At 40.0% G+C, this 16107-nt stretch overlaps 1 protein-coding gene across 1 annotated transcript in view; it reads left to right on the top strand.

The window, feature by feature from the left end:
- The window catches only part of LOC107295013 (ADAMTS-like protein 1), a gene marked incomplete at its 5' end in the record, with an annotated part of 87666 nt that overhangs the window by 30846 nt on the left and 40713 nt on the right, over positions 1-16107 (top strand). The window contains one exon of the mRNA XM_015824301.1: positions 11068-11194. Within this exon, the coding sequence (XP_015679787.1) occupies positions 11068-11194 (127 nt within the window). The remainder of the gene's footprint in view (positions 1-11067; positions 11195-16107) is intronic.

Raw genomic sequence — 16107 nt, 5'->3', positions numbered from 1 at the left:
TATATATATATATATATATATATATATATATATATATATATATATATATATATATATATATATATATATATATATGTAGGTCTTTAGTTATTCGGGTTTTCTCCCACATAGAATTAAAAGTACCTTAGAAGCACGAAGCTGAAGACACCAGCCTGAAGATGACGAATGTGACTTCGTCGAAACGTCGCCAAGGTACTTTTAATTCTACGTGGGAGAAAACCCGAATAACTAAAGACCTACATACAAACACCCGCGAAAACCTCAGAAAACATATATATATATGTTTCATTTCATTTAAATGACTTTGCACAACTTACAACAAATAGTAGAGGCTCTCAAAGAATTCAGGAATAAATCTAGTCTTATTTGGAGATGCCAATAATTGAATTTGGGGCTTTTTCTTTGAAAATCAAGTACTCTACCATGAACTCTACTCATTTTTAAAATATGCTCATGAAGTGAATCTATAGGATTCAGTTCTTCCATTCAGTTGTGTTCAATTCTTGGAGCCTGCCTGGACAAGTCCCTGTTTTCTTGGCAAGATTTTTCAGAAGTAGTTTGTCATTGCCTCCTTCCTAGGGCTAAGAGAAAGTGATTAGCCTAAGGCTGTGGTGGCGAATCTTTGGCACGGGTGCCACAGGTGGCACGCAGAGCCCTCACTGTGGGCACACGCGCCATCACCACAGTCCTAGGCCTTCAGCTGGGTTTTATAAAACCTTTTTGCTTTAGGCCTCTGCTGTGTGCAAAAAAAAAGGTTCAATCAATCAATCAATTTCAACTTCTCGCAGGAAAAAGATCTCGCAAAGTTGGAATTGATTGATTGAACTTTTTAGTCCCACCCAGTCTGCTGTTACCACCGCAGCCACGCCCACCCAATGGGCCATGCCCACCCAATGGGTCATGCTCACCTGGCACCCAACGATACATAAGTGGGTTTTGGGCTGCAGTTTGGGCACTCGGTCTCTAAAAGGTTCGCCATCACTGGCCTAAGGTCACCCAGCTGGCTTTGTGCCCAAGGCAGGACTACAATTCACAGTCTCCCGGTTTCTAGTCTGATACTTTAGCCACTACATCAAACTGGCTCTTACTATAGCAGGGGTCTTCCTCAGGCACGTTGGCTGAGGAATTCTGGGAGTTGAAGTCCACAAGTCATAAAAGGGCCAAGTTTGAAGACCCCTGTACTAGAGGAACATACTTTATCTAAAATGCACACATTGTCGTAAAGCAGGGATCCCCAACCTGGGCCGCGGCCTATTGGCCACCAGGCTGCGTGAGTGGCTAGCCGGTTTGTGTGTGTGTGTATGTGTGTGTGCGTGCGCGGGTGCACGCACGCATGCGTGCACAGCCCCACTCATGTGAGTGTCATGAGGGTTCATGGCCCCACTTGCACAAGTGCTCGCGGCCCATTCACATGAGCACTCACAAGCGCTTGCATCACTGCTTCACGGGCGCTCCCAGCCCCACTTGTGCGAGCAATGGTTGTTCGTGCTCACGCATGCGTTTACCCCTCCCACAAAACCATCCCTTCTTTTCCCCCTCCCTCCGCTCCAGGCTGCCAACCCGGAAAGGTTGGGGAACTCTCTCCTAAAGCACACATTTAGTTAACCAAAGTCCAGTTTTAGTTAGAAATTCCACCACAACCTTCAGAAAGCAGAAGCTGGAAAAGTTATCATGTTCAAATCCATGTTAGTCCTAGAAATATTGAAAAAGTCAGCTGCATTAGAATTCGCAAATATAATGTTATAGAAGGATTCCAAGATATGGATTATACTTAATTTGATTCCTTATTTTACCATAGTTTTCTACGAACTTCACACCGACCTTTTCTATGGAGCCTTCCCAGACCATCTGCAAATAAAAGCTACCAAATTTTAATGTTATCATTGTAAATGTGATACAGAAGAGACTCATGGGATTTTACAATTTTTTTTAGTGCTCTGGAGAATTTTCCAGAAGCCAGAGTAATTTTCCAGAAGTCAGAGTCACTGACCTTATCTGCACCCTTGTTGATTTAACAAAGGGGAACAGAATGGGCCATTGATGTGATTGCCCTAAAGCACTGGCATGTGACTTTGGTATTTTCTTGGAAGCCCCTGACAGTAGACCAGGTCAAGAGATAGTTACAATACATACAGTTTTAAGAGTCATCTTGAAACCTAGCACACTTGTGCGCTTGTTACATGGTTGTAAATGCTGCAAAGAAAGGATATTGCACAGCTCCACTGCACCCTCAAGTAGTAATCAAGCAGAAACGTTTAAGGTTGTCAAGGCTTATTATCTGCACCAGAAAACTTCATATGAAGCCTTCAAAAACATGTTTCAATAAATGTGCAAGGTACTTTGGAAATAAAATTACTTGCCTTGATGCCGATTTGAACATTCCTTTTGATGCTGAATATGCAGTTTATGTGGAAGTCTTCATTTGGTGCCTAGAAGCCATAAGGCCCTGGAGGAAACAGAACTGGAAGCTGTAAGTAACTAGGATGAATCACAACAAGATACAGTCAGGAGCTATTTGGTTCTAGAGTAATTCTAACTTTTGGACAAGATACCACCACCATATCCCTAAAAAAGTGCTTGTACAACTTGGAAGTAGTCTTGGATTTATGATTCTTCCTGATAGATTAGCAGATGGAGGCCATGGCCAAATATCTCAGCTGATTCCATTCTTGGATTAGGAGCTATTATTAGCTCATGTTTGGGCTAATAAAGATGAATTTGAAGCTACTATACCACCAATGCAAAATGCAGCAGCAGCAGCTGCTATAGCAGAATGGCATTTAAATTGCAGCAAGTCAGCTTCTGGTCCAAATCAAAATGCTGGTCATCACCTTTATAGAATTTTTTGGCTTTAATCGGGAGATGATTAAATGGGGATCATGTTAACTTTATCAAATTAGTTAATTTTAAATTTTATGCAATTATAATTAAATCAAATTTAGTTTTCCATATTATATTTATTATTCACATATTATGCTTATTATGTTCTTCCTGATATGCCATTTAAAAGTCCAGTGTGATTATAAATGTAATGCACCTGTGGTGTAACAGTTATTACCCCCATGCCCCCCAAAAAAAACAAAATAGAGATTGCAACCTTCTCTATAACATATGATAGAATCTGGAAGAGATTTATATCATATAATCTTTTCATCAAATATATCTGTAGGGAGTTTCACACTCAAAGCATTCCTAAGATAGAGAGGGGAAAGGAACTCAAACATCCCCCAGAAATTCGTAAAAAAATAAATACATCAAGCATATGTTCACCATACAATTCCCATATTTTCAATAAAGACAGCATAAGAAAGCTCATATTCTGTTTGACAGTCCCTTTGGGAGTTTTTATTTGAAGGTTAGGTATCTTTGGGGGAAAATGAAGGGAAGCAAGTGCTTTATATACCACCTTTCCTATAAGAATTTACGAGGGTAAACCTAGGAATTCCTCTTTCAGATTTTCCTCAAGATGGGAGGGAAGGTGGGAGGGAGAAGGAGAGGGAGATCTACTCAGCTTCCATGCGCAGAGGAAGGACCCGTTTGGATGGGCAGATTCACTCTTGGCAAGGCAATGCCTGATGTATCCTGATGCTAACATACCATTTCAGGTTTAGCCTGAAATCCGGTGAATAACCAGCGCGGTGATTTCAAAAGTGTTGTGTAATAGTGTCCATTTAGCTCAGGGGTCTTCAAACTTGGCCCTTTTATGACTTGTGGACTTCAACTCCCAGAATTCCTCAGCCAGCGTGCCTGGCTGAGGAATTCTGGGAATTGAAGTCCACAAGTCATAAAAGGGCCAAGTTTGAAGACCCCTAATTTAGCTGCTGCATTCTGGGCCAGCTGCAGCTTCTGATTCATCTCAAAGGCTGCCCATATAGAGTGTGTTAAGAGTAATCCAACAGTGTGATTAAGGTACGAGTTACCATCAAAGTATCCTAGTCTGTGTAAGGTTGCCCAAATATCATGGTCCAAAAAAGGCCAGATTTCTTTCTCTGAATAGGCTATGGGCAACATATATGCATGTGTATTTTGCAGAAGAAATGTCTGAAGAATTAGTTTCATAGTGACCCTTCTCTTCATTTCCTTTTTCTTTCTAAAAGAAGCAAGAGTATAGAGCAGGGGTGTCAAACTCGCAACGTCATGTGACGTGTCGCGACGTATCTTGACTTTTTTGCCATTGCCAGCAATAGGGTAGGCGCAGTTTTCCTATAATGCCTCCAGCCCGTGGGCCGGCAGTTTGACACCCCTCAAGCAGTGTTTCTCAACCTTGGCAACTTTACGATGTGTGGACTTCAACTCCCAGAATTCTCCAGCTAGTGTTGCTAGCTGGAGAATTTTGGGAGTTGAAGTCCACACATCGTAAAGTTGCCAAGGTTGAGAAACACTGGAGAGATGTATCATTTTCATATTTACGCTCACTTTAGAAGATGGAATAATGTGACATATTAAGATCCCTGTTAAATTCCTTTCTATGTTAAAATAATAAGCCATCCTTTCAGTTTTATCAAATGGACGCTGTGGCATATTTATTTGTGAGGGAATTTAAGCAGAATTAGGATTCCTAACCTCCATTTTTTGCAGGCATGGACATTTTTTGTCCTTTACAATCTTTTGAGATCAGCTTACAACACAGTCTGTAAGTAAATTACATCTCTCTTGTAGTCAGTTCTTGTGACCAACTTTTGAGAGCTGAGTTTTTACTCACAACCTTAGTTGCAATGCGTCCTGTCATTTGTAACTGTGCAAATAACCAGACTAAAGTTACAGGGTACACGTCAAGCAGATTATAAGATACGAACCAAGTTCAAATTAAAAGCAAGTGTTTAAGTAGATTAGAGACACCCGTTCCAATATTAGGCTAAAATTTGTGGTGCAGAAGGGACCTTTGAAAGGAAAAAAAAAAGATTTATCTATGCCTGGCTAGGTTTTCTGGCTTGTTTTTATTATACTATTTCCTGGCCAAGTTTCTCAATGGTAACAAGGAATGAATATGAAAAAGACTTTACCCTGAGGCATTTATGAGCAGGCAAGGCTCAAGCAGGACTTGTCATTGCTGGACTAGTGTATGTGGTTAAAAAAAAAAAAAAGTTGTAAGAAGAGCCAAAGTTCATGTGTATTGAAAACATAGATATAATTATGGGGTGCAAATGGCTACGCCTTCATTTGGATGCCATTTAATGGTCTGTGCAAGCCTCATTGCCTTAACTTGCTGACTTTTCTTGTATCATAATTGTTTATGAACATAGTATTTTAGGTACTAATCTTTGTGTGATAAAAATATATCACAATTTTCTATCCAGCCAACTTGGTGTTTGCCCAGACAGAGTCCCTTCCAATTCTGTTGGTCTATATTCTGTGTTCTAAATATGAGCATAAATGCTACAGAATTGCACTTCCCATTGAAAGACAGCCTTCTTGACTCATGCTGGAGAATTATTTCAGACAACAGTAACCAATTAATTGGAGTTGTATTCTGGATGCTTGCTCTGTTTTTTTCTGGGTTAAAGCTGTGCTAACTAACCTTCTAAGCAAATACAGATAGTCCTTGACTTACAACAGTTCATTTAGTGATTGTTCAAAGTTACAGCGGCACTAAAAAAAAGTTATGACCGGTTTTCACACTTACAACTGTTATAGTATCCCCATGGTGACATGATCAAATTCAGACATTTGGCAACTGACTCATATTTATAACGGTCGCAGTGTCCCAGGGTCATGAGATCAGCTTTTGCGAACTTCCGACAAGCAAAGCCAGATTCACTTAGCAACTGTGGCAAGAATGGGGCAAAATTCATTTAACAACTGTCTCGCTTAGCAACAGAAATTCGGGGTTCAATTATGGTCATAATTCAAGGACTATCCCTGTACTTAAAAGAAGTGTGAACCCCTTGGGGATGGTGCAGTAATAAAAAGGACATCTCTGAATATGCAAAACATCCACTGTGCAAAATAGTAAACTCAGTTCTGTATCTCACTGTTGGAGAGTTATGCAGGGTCCTAACTACTTTTACTACTTCTGCTTCATAACTATTTGTCCATAGTGACTTCTTGTTTTCCATCTAGATCAGAGGGTGGGAACTAAGGCCCCTTTGTGACTTGTGGACCTCAACTCCCAGAATTCCTGACCCAGCCATGCTGAAGTCTACAGGTTGTGAAAGGGCCATAGATCCCCACCCCTGATCTAGATGATTTGACACCAACATCATTGTCATGACACGTGCTAATCGTTCAGTTGCTGTAATATGAAGAGTGGTATAATTTTATCCACTTTGACAGAAGAACTAGTGTTGTCTATCCCTGATTTTGACTAGTAATAGAAAAATAGAGTCTGATCCAGGAGGAAGGAATGTCTACAAAAATGGATTATTATTTTTTTTTTGTTCAAAGGCTGATGCCTGTCTCCTGAGGCACCTGCTTTTTCTTGCAAGTTTGGCACCCACCCTCCATCTCTAATGTGGAATGATCATACACCTGCTAATAGGGCTGTATGGAAATGGCTTCTCTCCAAGGCAATGTTTATGTTCTGAGTATGGCGGGATGGGGTGATGGTAATTTTTCAATGACAGATTTCTTGGTGGGAGAGGAGATGGAACCGTGATACCTATTCAGAATAACAGGCAGACAGACGCAATGCTGGATTTTATTTATGTATTGATGCAGGCCATTTACACGGTGCACTGCTTCAACAAGTAATTCTGTGTGACTGATATATGGTACAACCCGTCCCCTTCAAGTTTATAAAACTAGTATAAAAGAAAATAAAATGCAATTAAAAAACTATCATAGTAAATACTGCAATCAAGGCACCTCACAAGAACTCACCACAATTTATCAGGTTCCACCAGTGTCCCAACCCTAATCTTATTGTCATGGCCTTACAAACGGTCAGTAGGGTTGGGGCCATCTGGATATAAGGGAGAAGGTTGTTCCTTAGGGCAGATGCTCTGAGAAGGCATATCTCTTGGGTCCCACTAGAATCAGGGGTCCCAAGCCCCCGGGCTGTGGACCGATCACTGGTCTGCAGCCCATTGGGAACTGGGTTGCGCAGGGGGCGGGTGAGCACACGAAGCTTCATTTGCGCATGCATGGGAGCTAGGTTGCACGTGTTAAACCATCCCCTCCCCCCTCCCGCCGCAGCCACCAGTCCATAGAGTCAGAAAGGTTGGGGGCGGCTGCACCAGATGACATTGTTTCAGAGAAGGGACGCACTATTGTAAGTGATTTGGCTCATTTTATGCCATCTTCTTATTGATTCTTCAAAATTTCTATCAACTGCTTGAAATTAAATTCTGTAGCTCTCTTTTGCTAAAAATTTGGTGGCAGAAGTTCAACAAATGTGTTCAAGGAATCATATCCCTCTTATGGGAGTGAAGTGCAAAATTATCTCTGCAATATGCATCGGATGTCGACAGGGATGCTAATTCTGTGACAAACCTAGGTCAGTGATCCCCCCCACTGTGTTTGTACACTTTTGTGTGGCTTTTTAAAATGCACAGATTAAAAATATATATTTCCATAACTCTTAAAAGAGCACAATGAATTTGCTCTGCTGTATTTTATTACAAACTCACAGAAGCCACAGAAGTTCAGATTTACTGCTATTAAGGAGCACAGATACTTAAAATCCATGCATTTAGTGAAAAACATGCTCTCATTTTATTAGTCCTCTATGTTGAGTTGTGTATTTTTCAAACAGCCATGAGTCCAGTCCGGCAGATATGATTACCAATGCTGACAAATCTGAATCACCAGCTTTAAATCTTTAGCGTGTTTTTGCTTAATTGCTTAAGAGTGTCATCGTCTTTCTGAGAAACCCTTATTTTCAGGGGAGGGGGGTTTTCCCAAGTAGCTTGCAAGTCAGAAGGGGAATAAGCTTCCTCTGTTTTATTTTCTGGCCCTGTTTTTATAATGTTTGTACACTGATGTGTTTTCCTAGTTAGGTGTAAAAGAAAAAAAAAGTTTCCCTGTATACTTATAACGAACAGTTGGTGGGTGCCCCATCACTGGAAGCTTTCAAGAAGAGACTGGACAGCTATTTATCAGAAATAGTATATGCTGCGTGAGCAGGGGGTTGGACTAGATCAGGGCTTTTCAACCTTTTCACCCATTGTACCACTTTTAGGATATGGCAATATCCGAGTACCACCAGTCGCCTAGCAAGGTGTCAAAAACTTGATGACCAAAAAAAAAAGGGAAAAAGTGATAAATTACAAGTAGTCCTCGCCTTACAACAGTTCGCTTAGTGACTGTTCGAAGTTACAATGGCACTGAAAAAAGTGCCCCCAAAGCCACAGCCGAGCAAGACACCTGCCTGCCCACCCGGTGGCGCTCTTCCTCCTGTCCGAGGTTTTCATTGTTGTGAGCATTTCTGTTGAGGATTGGCAGCGGGGGTGGGGTGGGGGGGTGTTTGGTTTTTATTCCCCCTGTCTGCTGGGTGGTTGCAACAGGTTACATGACCCTGGGACACTGTGACTGTCATAAATATGAATCAGTTGCCAAGCATCTGAATGTAAATCACAAGACCCTGGAGATGCTGCAACATTCCAGCTGATCGGTACTTCTTCTGGGCTCAGTAGAAGCACCAGGATCAGCACCGAGCTCCAGCTGGAGCCTGGTGCTGATCCTGGTCTTCCACTGAGCCCTGACAGCTCCGAAGAAGCGCCAATCAGCTGGAAAGCAGCACTGATCCTGGCGCTTCCACTGAGCCCTGACAGCCCCGAAGCGCTGATCCTGGTGCTTCCACTGAGCCCTGACAGCCCTGCAGCTCCAGCTATCTCTCGCTCAGGTTTGTGCGGTGCTGCCACCGGTTCAGCTCATTCCCCTCCGCCACTACCACTTTTCTAGGATGGTCGCGTACCACCTGCCAGGTGCCAATGTACCACAGGTGGTACCCGTAGCACTGGTTGAAAAGCCCTGGACTAGATGACCTCCAAGGTCCCTTCCAACTCTGTTACTGTTACTGTTACAAACACACGTCTGACTCGTTTATTATTTTCTCATGTGTGTTCGTGGGAATTTGCTACTTCCATCAAAATAACGAAAGCAGCATCACATCACTATCTTCCCTTTTTGTACCTTCATGCAACATCACAATGCCCATAGCGAAAAGGACTTACTTTGTGAGCCCACAACACAAGGGGGGGGTTGCATTCCCCCACCTCACCAGGATGCTGCTGTTCTGTGTCTTTGTCTTTTGTAAGGGTAAGTAAAACTTAAACTGTAAACCCATAGCTAGCTGCTGCTTGTTAATACTCACTACAAATCCCATTCAGATAGGAGAGGGGGGGGGAATCATTTAAAACTGGAAACAAAAACTTCAAACCTTGAAGGAGAAATAGAGAGGAAGCATAAGGGTCAGGTGAGTTGCATATTATTGGAATAACAGGCTGCTTCTAAATCAGCCTGTTTTACAGCTGCAACTAGCTGCACATCAAAGGACTTAAGTTTGAACCATGCCATGATCCACATAAGCATTTTCTCCTTGGTTCTGACATCAGAGTATAAATACGTGTGACTTCTCATTCCTAATACAGATGATTAGCACTAGGGAAGTATGAGACTCCAAGTTGAAAGAAAACTGTCTAGAACTGCCAAATATCACAGATGCCATTATGGTGTAGTTTATCTACTGCTTCTCTCACACATGCTGAATTAAACAGCCTAGGGAACAAAGGGGAGAGCCAGACGGAGTGGGAGAAGTCACAGCTGCATTCTTTTTTGCAGCTGTGGATTTCTTAAAGCAACAGGCCCAATCTCTGCATTGCAGTCTGACAGCCTTAGATCTCATGTACTGCACTAAATTTAAAGCTTTGGTTTTAAAAAAAATAATACTTTCCAATATTTGATTTAAGAAAGTACCTTTAAGCATTTCTAGTTTCCTAAATGTTAGAAAACACAGGAATTCATACAGCTCAGATTCTTAAATCTAAAAGAAATGTACTACTGGATGCTATAGGATACATATCTGTATCCTTACGTTTTGTTTATAAATGTATTTTAACAAATCCCATTTTTGGAAACTCGAATCAGATAGCTAAGGAAAATTTGAACAGATTCAGTTTAAGCTAGGTCAAATTTAACTTCAATGGCTTATTAAAAGAATATTTCAATGTTAATCTGGTCTTCTGAAATGCAGGTCATTGATTTAAGCTTTGTAAAGCCTGTGTAAAAATGCTTTAAGCCTGAATAGTTAATCAGAGACTGAAATGGCATACTCACTTGGATCCTTCTTCTTTCACTCATCTGCTTTATGGATCAGACACTATTTTGTTTTTGAGTGGAGTACTCAAGGTCATAAAAATATTGAGGAAGAGGTTTTACCCTTAATTCCTGTTGGAAAAAACTAGAAATAGAATTCAGATTTCTTGACTTTCTTTTGGTTTTATATATAATCTTGTTCCTCTGTCTGATTACTTTCTGAAAAGAGTTTGCAATACTCACAGTGAGATATGATGGAATATAATGTAAGACAGCAGCAAATATAAAAGTTACATAGACAGCTTTAACTTGAACATGGTTATCCATTGCCCAATTATCTAAGTAGTAGTATTATAGCACAGTACAAGTCATTACAGCTGTTACTTAAAGTTGTATCTGCAATGTTTTTTTTTATTTTGCTCATTTCAATATAATAAATCATCAGCATGTCTCTTTTACTCATTGGTTTAATGCACAGTTAGATCTAATATCTTCATTTTCCTCAGTAAAATGCTGACGAAAATGCTGTAAGATAGTAAGTCTGAAGATGAACTTTCATTGAGATTTAATCATGTTACTATTTCATAATAAACATGTTAACTATGAAAATATTGACAGGACTCTGAAGCCAAAAAAAAAATCATTTCAGCAACTTTTAAATACTGTACACCATTTTTGCCTTGTAAGCAATGCTCCTGATTTCAGATGGAACTTTACCAAGCAAATTCATTTTGCTCTCCCTTTTCTTGCTAACATGCTTTATGGCCCTTTGGAGACAATGTGATGAAGAAAATTGGCGGGAACTAAGCTCAGAAATGGGTCCAACTGTCAGGAGGTGCTCAATTTGAACTGCACATCTTTCTCTTTTGTCAGATTGTTGGCTGTGATCATCAGCTGGGAAGCCCTGTGAAGGAAGATAACTGTGGGGTCTGTGATGGCGATGGTTCCACCTGCCGGCTTGTTCGAGGCCAATATAAATCTCAGCTCTTGGCAAATAAATGTAAGATGTTGACTTGACTTTTACCTCAGTGGGAATATGACTGTTCTCCAAACCATAATATGTAAAAAAAAAAATAAAAGGAGTGTTAGGTCCTTAAATTTTTAGTAACAACCAAAGCTATCCTAAAAACATTTTCTTGAACTTTCCTGGCCTCATCCTGGGAAATCAAACACAGTTAATTTCTGAATATTCCATCTTCTCTCAAGAAAAAAAATTGGATCCTTCTGTTTTGGGAGCTGTTAAATAGGTTTGCCAGATGTCACAAAGAACGTAGCTATTTTTCCTTACATATCAGAGGACAGCTCTACAGATGAGACTGATCATGCGGCGTAATAGGAAAAAGCTGCACCTGCTGAATAATTTTTGCCTGCTCTCTGTCTGTTAGATATATGCAACCCTCATTGTGTTTGGAATGACGCCAACTATAGCGGACAATGGGGCATGCTCACGCAGTCGTCAGTGCCTTGAAAAATAATGAGACAAAATGTACATGCCATGAAAGCATGCAAAGACTTGCAAAGTTGGAAGATCCCAGAGTAATTGATTCATGGAATAGGGTAGCTTGGGCCAAACTACTGCATATTGTTAACCCAGCAACCTCTTTGAACTACGAAGCCAGCTTGGGAGAAGATGATTTGCGGTTTGTAGGGCTTGGGGAGGTGATGGGAATTCAGCCATTCATTTGCCAGTAGTTCTTCCGTATGAAGTCATGGGCTTGATTTAGACAGCTACATTTACCATTCAGAAGTGGTTCTGGAAGTGTGCAGGGGAAAAAGAGATTGCATCCTCATCGTGTCCATTTTTCATCGCTAAAAAGCCTCTGCAAAACAGAAAAGGGGCAGTTTTTGGCCGTGGCTGCAGTGTAACATGTAGCATGCTATTAAACATATGCTTTATTTATTTATTTATTTATTTATTTATTTATTTATTTATTTATTTATTTATTTATTTATTTATTTATTTTTACTCATTGTGCCAAAAGTGATTTCAGCCCTATATCTGCTTCAGGTATGTGAGTATTTGTGTACATACATTTAATTGTATTCTGATTTTAAAGAGGAAACAAAATGGTACATTACCTATTTGGAATAGTCTTTGCTGAATATCTTATTCCATCTATTTATGTTTTATTGCTGTAAGGAATGTGGAGAGACATTTGTTTAAAGAATCATGTTTGCTATCAAACAGAATATTTTCTTGTCCAGATAATTCAAGATACACCCTCAGTTGACCAATCAGCTTTTTGTATGTTGTTGTATTAAGTCAGACATGTCAAACTCGCGACGTCACGTGACGTCGCACAACGTATCGGAGCTTTTTCGCCATTGCCGGCAATGGGGTGGGCGCGGCTCCAGTATGATGAAACCGGCCTGCGGGCCGGCAGTTTGACACCCCTGTATTAAGTGAATGCAGTGCAAAAAAATAATAAGAAGAAGAATCCCACACAGGTGTTTTCTAAATGAATTGGATTTCAACTCCATTCCAATATAATCAAAGGCAACAGTATTCTGCTGATTCTACGCAGGAGAAAACAAAAGAACATTTCCATCAAGTCATGATGCTTACTGTAAATCAATTACAGTATCCTTCATCATAACCTACTATATTTACAAGGTGCACAAGCAAAGTATTTAGAATGGCTTGAACTGCTTGGACAAAGGGCAGCTTTAAAACAGAATAAGTAAACCAATAATTCTTTTTCAGATGCTTTCCTTGAATATAAAGCTTTTTAAAATACAGAAGTGATTACTAATTACAGTAATAGCTGTGGTACAAACAGATATCAGACCCTTTTCCATAACTTCTCTCTTCTTTCTTCTCCTCTTCTTTCTTTTTTCTTTTGTTTCCATTTATGTTTCCTGCTTACATTTAGATATTTTCACTCTTACCGCTCCCAATGTTCAGTTCTATCCTTGCTGCTTCTCATGTCTTGTTTCTCAGGATTTTATCATTTCTTAAATGCAACATAGAGATTTAATTTGCCATGACATTGGAAAACTGAAGAAGAATTCACTCATTGGTACCCATAGTGGACGCAAGAGAAGAAAAACGATAACACAAGTGCCATGTTGTCATTGTGATATTCTATTTTGCATTGGGTATCCCAATACGATTCACACCAATTCCACATTCGCATCAGTTGTATGATGATGTCATGGTGCCTATGCCATCATTTGGAGACAATAAAAGACATCTATGCTATCCTTTAACCTCACTTCACTTTCCAGAAGGAAACTCATGGGGAAGAAGGCATGAAATCCTTTTGATTAACCAGCAGATGTATTGGTGCAGTTCTTTCCCCTCTCTTCCCCGAGTAATTCCCATGTGTCTGGAGATTAACCCCACTTAAACTACTGCTGAAGCAAGAATGTCTGAAAATGAATCTCAATCTAGACTTAGTGAAGTATAAATGCTCAGCCATGCTCATTGCTCCAGTTGCTTCACCTCGAAAAAATTACTTCCCTCTGGTTTCCTCTTGTTCGTCACTCCTTTTTTATGCGAGTCTGTCTGCTTTTTCTTTTAGTTTGCAAACCTCAAGGCAAACCTCACCTCCTTTTTAATTCTCTTGGGACAGCCTTTCTTTGAGAAGCAGAATAATAAATGAATAGGAGAACTATTGATTGAGAACTAGGTTGATCACGCAGACGTGGTTGAGCAGCAGAAGAAAGGATGCCAGAAACTTGCAAGAAACACATGTCAGCCACAAAAAGCAAAGGATATAGTGCTTCCACCCTGTGCAGAACTTGGGATCTTCTAATGTTCATTTGCAGCCCTAATAATTTTAAATAAAAGAAAACCAATTCTTCACGGTTGTCGATGGGAATTTCCCACTCTTTGAAATTCTAGGTCAGGGGTCCCCAACCCCCGGGCTGTGGACCAGTACGGGGCCGCGGCATGCCAGCAACCGGTCCGCACAAACAAGCAAAGCCCCATCTGTGGGATGCAGGCGGCACACAAAACTATGCCCCCTTCGGTCCGCGGAAAAACCTCTCTCCACGTAACCAGTCCCTGGTGCCCAAAAGGTTGGGGACCTCTGATCTAGATGAACAAGTGTACATAAATGGATCTCATTAAGACAAAAAAGAGGTTGGCCTAGTCAAAAGTAGCTAACATAGATTTTCCCCTTTCATAATAAGCCATTTATATGCCAGCCCTTTTAAATAAAATAATGAATTTGAATTACAGAACTATTGAATGTCTGTTACATACTGGCATTTGCACCAGAAAGTTCTGATCAGTGAGTGATGATTGTTAGGATTGATATTGACCAAGCCAACAAATAATTTTAGGCGTGCTTTCGGCTAAATTTCTGATCGGTTAATGGCTGTTCTTGATTCTTGGCTATACATTCTTGATTCTTGATTCTTGTCTTCAGATTCCTCCTCTCTTGCATCTCAGCATGCAGTGCTTCTAGTAATAACAAAAAGAAAGACCAGGGGGAAAAACTTCACAGTGGTTTGCTTCCCAATTGTTCACTATAAATATTACAGAAATCCTTTGGAAGCTAACTGAGCAATCCAGTGGGTGACTGACTGGGTGAACTGTAAGGAAGAAATATGTAGGACATGACTGGGGATAGGCAAGGGAGGGGAAATATGAACAAATGCATATTTGAGCTTATGGATTATATGCAGGCACCCAAGTGGGTATTTCAAAGTTGTGCTCTGAGTGATGTGGTAGTTGGGGAGACAAATATAATTGAAGTGCCTCAGCAAGTTAACTCTGTGAAAGTTAGAAAAATATATGTAGGGAGACCTTGTGGAGGAAATGAAGAAACTTGGAGGTGTAAAAAGAGCACTTCCCTAGAAGCAGATCACTAAAAGTTCACATTCCAAGAATAATAAAGTGTTCTGTAATGTTCGGATGTGGTTGTGCAATTGGAGTTGATTTCCTACTAAAATTAAAATCATTTTTACAGCCCAGGAACTTACAGAAGAAATATTTTAAAATATTAAGACATATTGTCATTGAAGGGGCATAACCTGGAAACCGGTGCACATTTTGTGTAAATGGGGCATTCTTAATGTCACAATAAAAATGTTTTCCTTGTGCTCTAGTTGAGTTTGGAGGACATACACTCTAATGTTACATATTGAAACAATCAGTCAAGAAATCGAGGAACTGCTGTGCTATATGGGAATGTTTTAAAAGAAAGAAAAGAATAAGAAATATTTTTCCCTTGGAATATAGCAATGTAATAGAGGTCTGGGAGTTTTCTAGAACTAAATATCATAGCAGGAAAAGAAGATCAGGAAAAGAAGATCAGGAAATGGTGAAGAAAAATTATTGTCTCTTCTTTTCTCTTTTATCAAGATTCCCCAGTGTTTCTTGGAAAAAGGAAAACAGTATTACAGGGTTTTGTTTTAGATTAATTGAGCATAAGAGCATTCATACAGTGGTAGGCATTAAAGTGCAATCCCTGGTTTTGTTTGATAGCATATTCCCCAGTGTGGCCGAGTACTATATTTTAAAGATGTTTTTAAAAATAGTTTTTCTCTAGATAATTTTATTCTTAGATATCCTACACGTGTTTACAATCCTTTCCTAGATAATACACAGCACTGGCTGAGGACGGAGACATTTTTGCTTTCATTTAGAATTTTCCTTTAATTTTTGCCTGGAAAGGAACATCTGTTAAGCAGGTAGCAGGAAAATGTCAGAGGCATCCTGTCACACTTAAGGGGTATGGTTTTTTTTTTTAGCACTTTGAATTAGCAGATTCTGTGCCAAAAATATGCTGGAAATGTTTTTCTTTTTAAACATTCCAAACACACTGTTGATTTCATCATATTGGATTCATTTTCTCTTCGTATCTGCATTTATTTTGGGCTCCTGCTTTGTGTCCATTGCTAAGGAAAAATAGGAAAGAGAAGGAAGAGGAAAAATGTATGTAACATTACAACTATTAGACC

The sequence above is a fragment of the Protobothrops mucrosquamatus genome, unplaced genomic scaffold, assembly GCF_001527695.2.
Source record: "Protobothrops mucrosquamatus isolate PMUCROS unplaced genomic scaffold, P.Mucros_1.0 scaffold2190, whole genome shotgun sequence".
NCBI lineage: Eukaryota > Metazoa > Chordata > Lepidosauria > Squamata > Viperidae > Protobothrops > Protobothrops mucrosquamatus.
This window is presented reverse-complemented; position numbering and strand designations above follow the sequence as displayed.